At 37.5% G+C, this 11,279-nt stretch overlaps 1 protein-coding gene and 1 long non-coding RNA gene across 2 annotated transcripts; both read left to right on the top strand.

Moving 5' to 3' along the window:
* Positions 1 to 409: 409 nt before the first annotated feature.
* LOC124172805 (zinc finger protein 271-like) lies at positions 410 to 2,185 on the top strand. Its single transcript, XM_046552291.1, has one exon. It carries the CDS (start codon positions 555 to 557, stop codon positions 1,578 to 1,580), a length of 1,026 nt encoding a protein of 341 aa, XP_046408247.1. The 5' UTR covers positions 410 to 554; the 3' UTR covers positions 1,581 to 2,185.
* Positions 2,186 to 4,752: 2,567 nt separating this feature from the next.
* Positions 4,753 to 6,084, top strand: LOC124172806. Its single transcript, XR_006868276.1, has 2 exons — positions 4,753 to 4,901; positions 5,777 to 6,084. It is a non-coding gene; the product is annotated as an uncharacterized LOC124172806 (long non-coding RNA).
* Positions 6,085 to 11,279: the final 5,195 nt, after the last annotated feature.

The following is an 11,279-nucleotide window of genomic DNA, read 5'->3' as shown; positions in this document are numbered from 1 at the left end:
GTTGCACAGAGACAGTCATGGGGAACAAGGATGAGTTTAATAGTTGTGAGGCGAAAAATGCTGTAAAGGAACAAAAATCAAACGAAAATTCATATAATTGCTTCCATTGCACACTTGGATACAGCTGCAAAAGTGAGCTCATCAAACACCTTGAAACTCATTTTGGTGCCAGCAATATCGACGTTGATGCAGAGTCATCTATGGTGCAAGATGAGTCTCTCAAAACCAATGTATCCGGTGGGGAAAGTGTGCGTTCTGGCGAGTTAAAAACCACCGTGATTTTAAAAGGTTTGAAAAGTAAAAGACAAGTGCCGACGCAAAAAGGAAATATACCCCCAGAGGAAATCTCTGGAGGAACTCAGGGGAAAGGAAAGGTTAAAAAAGGAAGACGATTTTTTGCAGACCCTAAACCATCTTTAGAGTGTGTGTCCTCAAATTCCTCCGCTTGTGATGGAATCATCAAAAATGAAAAGTGTTCAAGAGCAAGAGGGAGGCCTTATACATGTAGTGTGTGTTATAAGTGTTTCAATAAATCTTCTACTCTCAACAATCACATGCGTATACACACAGGGGAAAAGCCTTATTCCTGTAGTGTCTGCAATAAGCCATTCTCTCGGAGAGGCCACCTCAGTAGACATATGGGTACACATACAACAGAGAAACCTTTTACATGCGGCACCTGCAACAAGTCATTCTCTCAGAGAGACTCCCTCAACACTCATATGCGTATTCACACAAAAGAGAGACCATATACATGTAAAATATGCTGTAAATCTTTCAGTCGTAGTGATCACCTTACACAGCACGTGCGTTTACACACAGCAGATAAACCGTATTCCTGTAGTATCTGCAGGAAGTCCTTCACTCTTAGCTCTAACCTTACCTGCCACATGCGTATACACACAGGAGACAAACCTTATTCCTGTAGTGTCTGCAATAAGTCATTCTCTCGGAGAGACTCCCTCAACACTCATTTGCGTATGCACACAGGAGACAAACCCTTTTCATGTAAACTTTGCTGTAAATCATTCAGTCACAGTTCAAACCTTACGGAGCACCTGCGTGTACACACTGGAGATAAACCTCATTCCTGTAGTGTCTGCAATAAGTCTTTCTCTCAGAGTGGCAACCTCAACAAACATATGCGTGTGCACACAGGAGATAAACCTTATTCCTGCAGTGTCTGCTGCAAGTCCTTCACTCAGAGCAGCTCCCTCTACGTCCATATTCGTACACATACGGGTGAGAGACCTTTTACATGCAGCATTTGCTGCAAATCTTTTACTCACAGTTCCGCCCTAACCACACACAATCGCATCCACACAGGAGTAAGACCTTATTCGTGTGGCGTTTGCAACAAATCTTTCAATCGTGGTTCTCACCTTACCAAACACATGCGTAGGCACACAGGAGATAAACCTTACTCATGCGAAATCTGCAGCAAATCCTTTGCTCAGAAGATCACCCTCGACCTTCACTTTCTCACCCATACAAAGAAGAAACCCTATTCATGCAGCGATTGTGGGAAATCTTTCTCTGGGAAGAGCGACCTCGTGAGGCATTTACGTACACACAAGTGAGAGACAATTCTTCCAGCTACTGGTATAATTGGTTCACTCAGATTCATTACTTACAGGCACGCGTCACACATACTCACAGAAAGGATAGGTCTTCTAGACTTCACAATTGTTTTCATTTCACCTTAAGAAAATCTGTACTCCATGTGTGGCTGTAAGTGTTTCATTATGCTGAGGAAATATTCAATAGAGATGACGACACATCGTAGCGCATGCATGAAGAAATCATGGATTTCTAATTTGTACTTTGATGTTGCTTTATAGCAAAAAATTGAAAGGCTGCCCACTTACGACTCCGCATGCATGAAGAAGTCATGGATTTCTAATTTGTACTTTGATTTAGCTTTATAGCAAAAAATTGAAAGGCTGCCCACTTAAGACTCTCTGAAAGAGGCTGTATACTAGTAACTTTTACTCAAAACTGTCTCCTGAAGGTCTATTCTCCTTTTTTAAGATACCCTTCTTAATCCTTAATATGTATGTCTTATTGTGAATTAAGAATTAATGCAAGGAGGTTTGCTGGTTTTTTAATTTTTCTAATTGTGTCAATAACTTAAAAATATTGTTACAGCAGTGAATAGATAATTTGTACTTAGAGATATATTACAGGAGTTGATATACAATTATGTTTACTATACCAATTTTTCAATGGTAAATTAACGTCATGTTTCTTAACCTTTTTTCTACAAAAATATTCCATTTGCAGATCATCGTAGATATTTAACTGTAATCAATCCTTTGTCAGTCTATCATTTAAATTTTCTGGACTGCATATCAAGAATACTTTTATCTTTAGAGATCAATTAAGTGATAAAGTATGATTGACAAGGGGAGTCTTACATCAGCCACCTGAATTAAGGATCGGACATGAATGTTTCTGCTACTATATTCTTCTCTAGATTGGTGTGTTTTGGGATAAAGTGTCTTATTTTAAGGATGCAATTATCAGTGTTAAATAAATGACAATAAACTGCATCTGTTTTGAAAACTAAGCCAACCAATTTAAGTACTTAAAAGTGATTCCTCTGAGAGATGCAGGGAATTTAATTTGCAGAATAATTTCCAACAATTCCCTGGTATCTCAGTTTCATCGATCCCAACTGCATTAGAAACTATGTTTTTTAGATTTTGCCTAAGTATAGAATACATCTAGGTATAATATTTTCTTAGAATATTATAAAATATTATTTTTGGACATTTAATAAAATTGGAAAATTAAATGCCATTTAACAAAAATGTATTAAAATTGAAATTTTAATAAAAACATTATTGTATTTGCAATTTATTAAAAGTGTCAGTTTCCTCAAGTCATGATGGTATGGCTGCTACCTGGTTTGACACGCATATATATATATATATGACATTGTGGTTTCATCCTTGCTTCTACTCCTCCATGGGCGCTCTGGAACCAGCTTAATTAACCAAGTTGTCCTTCGTTCGAATCCCTCAAAAGAAATTTGATCCACAGTGATAATTTATTTTCTAGTAAGAGCTTTGTTTTAATAGTATTCTGTTCACTTAAGGCCTACATCTTTTGTAACTAATTATTAATTAATATTTTTATTACATGTTGCTGGACATAACCATGTAAACTGAAATTGTTTGATTTTTTTATTGTGCATGTTCAAACTTGTTTAGCTATCCAATGGGGTTTCAGTCTAGCTGGCCAAGGGAGTTTCAGTCTAGTTTGTAGCCAAGGGAGTTTCAGTGTAGCTAGCCAAGGGAGTTTCAGTTTAGTCGGCCAAGGGAGTTTCATTGGAGTAGCTGGAGTTCTTAATTGCACTGCTACTGCACTGCCATCCCTCTTCCAAACTCCACTGGTTTTGTTTCAATTTCAATGCAGTTTCAGCATAGAAGGAAGGCAGTGAGTTTCAAGGTAGTTTCAGTCAAGTTTCAAGGGAGAAAGTTTTACTTGAGCTGAAATTGATTGACTTTGTATTGTATACATATGTTCAAACTTTTTCATGAAAATACGTAATTTATGGAAAAGGACATCCATGTTCCGCGAAACTGTCATTACTTCCGAGATGACTAGGAGAAGGCTTACGACAGTGTCATTGTGTTGGCCTCTTCTTGCTCCATACAGCTACCACATCCACATTTCCAGGTAAAAAAGGCTGTAGGTGTGTCTATTGCAACAACGATTGGACATTTCACTGCCTGATCCATACGCCGCTATTCACAGAAACTCAACAGCAAAGATCTTTGTGCTCTCAACCAAATATTCCGCGAGTGTTCCTTCACCGGCAATGGCTTCAATGCAATGCACATCCACCTAGACCTGCACCTGACATGCAATGAAGGCAGCACATGGATAACTCGGCTTCATTGCAAAGTTGTGATACCCAGTTGTTCTTCGGTAACAAAATATTGCACTGGAGGAGCCTCTGACATTCCCCGGTCACATTTGGCTCTGCTTTTTCAACTGTCTTCTCCTTACACGATAAACTGCTTACTGGCTTCCTGCATTCCCTGTCCAATACCTGCAACCACTGAAACCGCTCATAACATATGCAAAAGTGGTTAGGCTCATGGAAGCAAGGACACTCAACATATACTAAGTACAAAAAAATTAAAATCTGTGAAAAATTGCATAAGTGTCCGTTAACATTAGAAGCAGCAATTGGCAAAAGGATCTGCCCATCACTGCAGCTCTCCGGGAAATGAAGGTAAACTACGAAAATTTGGGATATGTCTTGCATTCACCACCCTGTTAAAAATTACCCATTAGTCCCCATTGAAAAAACCTATAGGGAATGATATTCCCCATTAAATTTCAATGGGGAATATATTGTCCCTATGGGTACTCAATGGGGAATATATTGTCCCTATGGGTACTCAATGGGGAATATATTGTCCCTATGGGTACTCAATGGGGAATGAATATCTCTTATGGGTTTTCAATGGGGAATGAAAATCTCTCATGTGTTTTCAATGGGGAATGCCAAGTATTTTCACAACTTTTAGTAGCAATGGGAAATATATATTTGGCGTTTAAAATACCTTAGTTACATATTTTGCCCATTATATTACGAAATTATTTTTTAATATAACGGATTAAATATCGTATTTGGAAACTAGCGCCACAACGACCGGCGGCCATCTTGCATACCAGTGACCCAAGAGTCATTGCAAATGAATTGTTTACAATCGTAGTTACTGTATTTTATGACCGTTTTGTGACTTTGCGAATTTAGTTGTGCTGTAGAATCCTCTTTTACAAGCAAATTTACGTTGAAGTACGCAATGGAAGAGGAAAATAATCCGTGTTTCGCAGTGAAGACTGGCAAAAAGGCATCAACACATCTCCGCTGAGCTGACCATGTAAATGTAAGTAAATGAAACATTTTTTCTATTCGTTAGTAAATCACCGAACATTTGTATGTATTGATACGATTAATGGACCGCTAATTTCATTCCAATAAGTATTTAAGATTATTAATTACTATGTTCACAGTGTAATTACAATTTAGCATGATCTTTCCTTTCTCGGCCATAGTAAAAATAAAATCCATTAAGACCGATTAAGTTGAAATATCAGGGTTCTCGCAGAAGAATCCACTTTGTTAGCAGTCCATTATGGCATCCAGTTCGTTATGGCATTAAATTATCAATCTCAATTAGCTCGTATACGAAGGGTATTTTCTTGAAAAATGAATAACCATCGGGAAGATATTATGTCGAAGAATTATAGTAATTAATTAGCTGTTCAAAACATTGCCATCGCAATTTAAATCTCTCCGATCATTATCATTTAGGTATTGATTTGTACTTGAGTACATTTTTCACAAATGCCTAAATTGCAATGAAAGTCTCAAAGAGTTATATTGTTATCAATTGCTATAGAATGTTACTAAAATTGAATGTCAATTCAATTCTATTGAAATGTCAACTATTTATGTTAGGGGTTCCACTTACCCCGGTGTTCCTTACGCAGTTAACGGGTATATATAAATATTTATAAAAAATAACCTGTTTGTTGAGCACAGAATAGATACTTGTTAGGAAGTTGAGCCTAGCAATTTGTTCGCCACGTTGATGCATGCACATAAATATGAATGCGTTAGAGTGGGAGTGCATAAATATGCTTGCAAGATGCCATGTGTAAATGTAATAAATAGGTAGATTTCCTGCAGGATAGGTTCATAGCAAATGATATAACCTTGTTTTTATTACTAATATTCTATATTTATTTGCAGGGACAATGGAGAGAGTCTGGAGTCAGGATGACAACCTGAAAAGGGATATACCAACTAGACTAAAGCAAGTTATCACAAAGGCATTTGCCACCAAAAGTTGTGACATGGTTAAATACCAAAGGAAGAAGCTACTGAAAAGTAGCAAATAATACTTCACATGTCTATCCAGACTGATGATGGATGCAAATGCTACCAGCTAAGATATTAATTGTTCATTCCCTGTCAGCCTTTGTAATACTCGCATACCATTCACATCAATCCCCTGATCGACCCCAAACACCACGAACTTTGAAAGAATTTGAACACAATTGTAATATTGGTTTGTATGAGACATTTGAAGTGGTATTTGTTAACCAATTCGGTCCAAATTTTGATATTTTGTTAATAGTTACTTGCTCTTTCATTTGCTTGAAGTATATGCTACCAACTATGGTTTACTGTGTGCAAAAATAAAAGCATTCAAAATTAAATCAAATACTTTACATAATTGGAGATAATTCTTTAGGGCTTGAAATGTTCCAAACATAGTGGCTTTTTGCACACATCATACTACCATGTGGATTCTCTTTTTATCTTTTTCTCCAAGCACACTACACGTTTTGCCATCCTTTTACCTTTACTTTTTTGGTATCTGTACACTCCAAGGAATGCCTGGTGTTCATTATTGTAACATATCCTTCTTGTCCTTCCATTTGCAGTAATGTTATTACTGCAATATGATATGGCTTCACCTTTTTGGAGTTTTAATTCGTCTCTATCTTTAGGCATATTTTTGCATTTAGATCACAAAGTACAGTACATTAGTTCCTAAGGTGTGTAACTTGTGAAACAAATCTGGCGAATTATACCAATTATCAACATACAATTAATATCCTTTGTTTAGAAGATTATACGCGGCCATCAAATCCAATACTACCTTTGTATTAACAGGAATATTGTTTACTTCATCATTTCCAACATACATTTTAAAATTATGTGTATAACCATAGCTGGAATTGCATAATTTGTACAGTTTTACCCCAAATCTTGCCCTCTTTAACCTTTTGTATTGTTAAAGAGTAGCAAGCCTGTCAACAAATTTATGTTATACAATGTAAAAATGTTTAATTTAGCATTAAATTCATATCAATGGAACAATTGTTTTTATTCATTCTGTTTTATTAGGGAATTACAGTCCCTATAGGGAATAGCTATCCCTATAGGGAATAGTTGTCCCTATAGGGAATGGGTGTCCCTATAGGGAATGGGTGTCCCTATAGGGAATGGTAGTCCCCATTGCCAATTCCCTATAAGGAATTTTAATGGGTATTTTCAATGGGGAATTACAGTCCCTATAGGGAATAACTGTCCCTATAGGGAATGGGTGTCCCTATAGGGAATGGTAGTCCCCATTGCCAATTCCCTATAAGGAATTTTAATGGGTATTTTCAATGGGGAATTTTTAACAGAACCTACTGCAACTCTAGCAGATCTGTGGCTGATAATAGCTTTGATGATTTGGTTTCAAAAATCAGCAATTAAAATTGATCATAAAAAAAGGAAGTTGAAAACTCAATTTGCTTTTAATTTTTGTAACTCAACCAAAGTAATACCTATATTGACCCAGGTGTAATAGCACTCGTCCATGAAATAGACGTGTGATATAGATGAGTTTGAATATGCAAACTTATTATAAGAGCTCTTATTGTTGTTTATATGTTTTTGTTCCAAAAAAAGGTTGGCCTTTTGATGCTGTTGCCATTTCTCTACGTGCTGGACAAATGGACAGGCTGTAACGTGGCCTATCAACACTTAAGCCAATCCTTCTATGTCTACTTTGCCCTAACAATCCTTCTTATCCCCGGGCCAGTGGTAGCTGAGATCGTCAAAAACTCTTTGAAGTAAGCATAATCACAATCACAGTTAAGATGAACGGTCTAAAGAAATAGCAATAAAAATTAATCGTTAAATATTTGGTTCATCACAATCTAATTAAACGTTTACTTTTAATGAAAGTTGACTTTAAATTTTAGTTTTTGAATTTTGGTGAATATTGTGGGAGACGGTAATGGCGTGCAGCGGGTAATGGCGGTCACTATGATTTCTTGTAAAGTGGGCAGCTCAGAGTCGAACTGATAGGTGCTGTCCACTCACGACAGTTTATGAATATACTTCTGGGGTGCTTGTCATTTTGCCAATCATAAATTGGCTATTGTGTAAGAAAGGCTGTTTTGACGATTCTCCTTACAAGAAAGACAATAGTTTAATCAGCTCTTACCGTTTACTTTTTATAGGGCGAGACTTATCTCGTAATAGTAAGGTAAGCCGTAATCTGTAATAGCATTACTGAATTCCATGAGGTATCCCTTCAGAGGAGTGTTTCAATTTCTATGTGCATTTATAGTGTATTTCAATAGTCCTGTATTTTACATAGCCCTGAGAGCTATAAAAGCTATTATTATAACTATATATTATTAAATGTAATAAAAGTAATCGCTAAACAAAGTGGAGGAGGTGGCCTTTTGCGAGTGCGCATATAATCTCGGTTGGTTTAGTTGATGGGGTCTCAGGAAGGTACAGAGAGAGAGATGGCTGAAGTGAAATTAACGTCTCTAAATGTTGTTGTTCAAAGATGTTTCCCTAAAATGGAGTGACTCCACTTAGGCAACGCACCATTACATAGAAAAGCTGCATGATCAGTAGAAAACTGCTTCGGGAGTACAGATAGGCGTAGAACGAAGGCTGGGAGCCACTATACTCTGTTCATTTTATCTCTGTGGGTGGGTTGGTGTGGCTCTATACGGGAATGCTTTCCTTTTGGCTAATATGGGGTTTTAGTGACGGTTTCAGTGTCGGAAAAAGGGAGAGGACGAGTGATGAAATACGTGATGGGAATGCTCATCGCAATGGTGATCACAAAAATCAATTGCTGTCGACGATCATTTGCGAGTGATCACTCTGGTGATCTCAATATTAACCACTCGGAAATGACGAATATAATGATCGTGTGAAACAGGATTAAGACATGAAAAGTAACGAGGTCTCATACAGTTGTTTCAATGTATTCACCTCGTTAGCCCCTTACTCTGTAATGACGAGTCTAGCTCGTCATGAACCTTTCACGCCAAACCGGGCGATGACGAGTGTATCTTGTCATTCGATTTTCATAAGTTTAAGACTATTAAGATGGACAATATAATGACTTTCAAAGCTTAACTATGTTGAAACATTCATAGCATACATGAACAATTCATATGTCATGAAACAAGATGCATTGGAAGGATTAAAATGATTTTATTCGTGTAGCGATAGCTGTGTTCTCCATGCTTAATAATCACATTTCAATTGCGTAGGTTTCAGCGGTGTACAGGTTCCAAAATCTCCATTCTCACGGTGCTACCGAAAGTGTGGAGGAGAACACCGACAGCCTAAGTCGTTTGCTCCATAGAGAAGAGTAGCGAAGAAATAGTGAAAAGAATGCATACATGTGATATCTATTTTTAGCGATTAAATGAAAAGTGAAAATTTTCAAGCGCGAAAACGGGACGGCTAAGTATGAATGCTGGGAAAACGACATGTTATGTCATTCTGGTTCCTGCTGTCACTGTGTGAATTGACCTTGGGGCAAGGCTTTGAGCGCTGATACAACTCGGGATGCTAGCTGGTAGCAGAGTACCCTGCTAGCAGATAGCGCTTGCCTTAAATAAGGATTATTAATAGCCTATCAAACAAAGGCTTTCTATTTCTATCAAAAAAAGAAACTTTCTGACGATAGGCAGTTTTAATAGGTGATTATTAAGACACATTTCCCAGAGCTCTGTGTCTCATGCATGCATTGGTAATCTCAGACGATGTAAAACTCCTAGCTACTCGTATAGAAACTAGGTCCCTGTGACGTCACGTGGAGTAGCATCACATGGGCGCCAATCTGGCCTTTTTCAAATGCGGTTAAATGTGACCATTACCATTTGTCTGAACTGGGATTACCCCATCGGGCTTTTTGGTCACTTCTGAAATTTTCGATATGACAAGAACATTAACATTTCTGAAAGTTCGTCTGTTGAAACAAGTTGAGGACTTGCTAGATTTAACTCACTGCGCGTTGCTTATATCCTACTCATACGGCTTCCCTGCATGACACGAAGGTATACGTGTGTTGCGGAAATTATCCTTGGCGTTCGGTATGCCTGCGTTTGTTCGCGTAATTTTTTGTCAGCAATTCGAGAATCCAGACAAGGGAGACGCCAACTATCGGCCGAATTCGAAAGTAGAGCTTCGAGGGAACCTTTGGTGGCTAGGCATTTACCGCAGTAAGCCACGTTGATCAAGCATTGGTATTGTTCGGTATTCTCTGATTTCTGTAGTTATTTTGTTGACATGAAGCTATCATTACGTCGTAAGCAATATATTTTATCCATTGATATTGTGCTTGAGGCTTTTAGTTTGGTTTTATTGCTACAATTCGTCACTCAACTACACAACGTTGGTAATATAGAAACACGTTGCGAAATCATAGGCATTGTAGGGTAGGTAGTCAGTTTTCTCTGGATAAATTGTTAGTGTTAAGCTTCGATAACTTCGTTAGTAATGTATTTTATGCATTTATATAAATGTGTGTGAGGTCTTTTAATTGATTTTGATCACTGCAATTCATCATTCCCCTTGACGGTAAACCCCGACGGTGGGAAACCACGTTGAGAAATCTTTGGCATTGTTGGGTATATTGTGTTTTCTCTAATTACACTCGACGGCAAAAACAATTTTTTTGAGCCCTGATACCATTCCTGCTAATTATTATGCAAAATGACCTCCTGAATCCGAACATGACATCCGCTTTCATTCATCACCTCCCATTTTCAGGGGGAAGCCCCCACTCTAATTTTCATCACTTTCATATGTCTTGGAGGAATGAAAAGGATTATATTAGAGTTTATATTTCTTATTAGGTTTTTTAGAGGTGAAAAGTTCTAAAACATGATAATTAATGGTAAGGTTGTAGATTTGGGGGGATTGATTTCCGTTAATGATTTAAAAACCCATTAAAATGATGAACCTTTCCTTTTTTCGCAATTTTTTCACTTATTTTCTTCATTTTTCAGCTCCTATTTTATTTTCCCATACCCCAAATATCCTACAATGATGGAAAAACATACATATCAACAGATTATATCAGCAATAATAAAAATATTTAGGTACACGGCATAGAAAAAATAATGAAAATGTGTGCCAACAGTTGAGAAGGTACGCTACCATGCTGGTGCCCTCAATACCACACGCGCATCAACAAAGAAAAAAATAACCAGTGTGAAGTGAAGTAGAAGTTTCTCATGCAAAAACAGCAGTAGGCCTAATAAATCAACATGCCTACAATTTCCCTGAAAATCTCCTCACAAATTTGATGATGTCTCTATAGAACCATTCCCTGTGTTAATCTGAAACTGCTCCTAAATATTCTATGAAAATATCCAGGTGTGAATGAAGGAAATGCATTTTTAGTGACACGTTAAACCCCGTGGCCTAATAC

Source organism: Ischnura elegans (assembly GCF_921293095.1).
Source record: "Ischnura elegans chromosome 13 unlocalized genomic scaffold, ioIscEleg1.1 SUPER_13_unloc_3, whole genome shotgun sequence".
NCBI lineage: Eukaryota > Metazoa > Arthropoda > Insecta > Odonata > Coenagrionidae > Ischnura > Ischnura elegans.
This window is presented reverse-complemented; position numbering and strand designations above follow the sequence as displayed.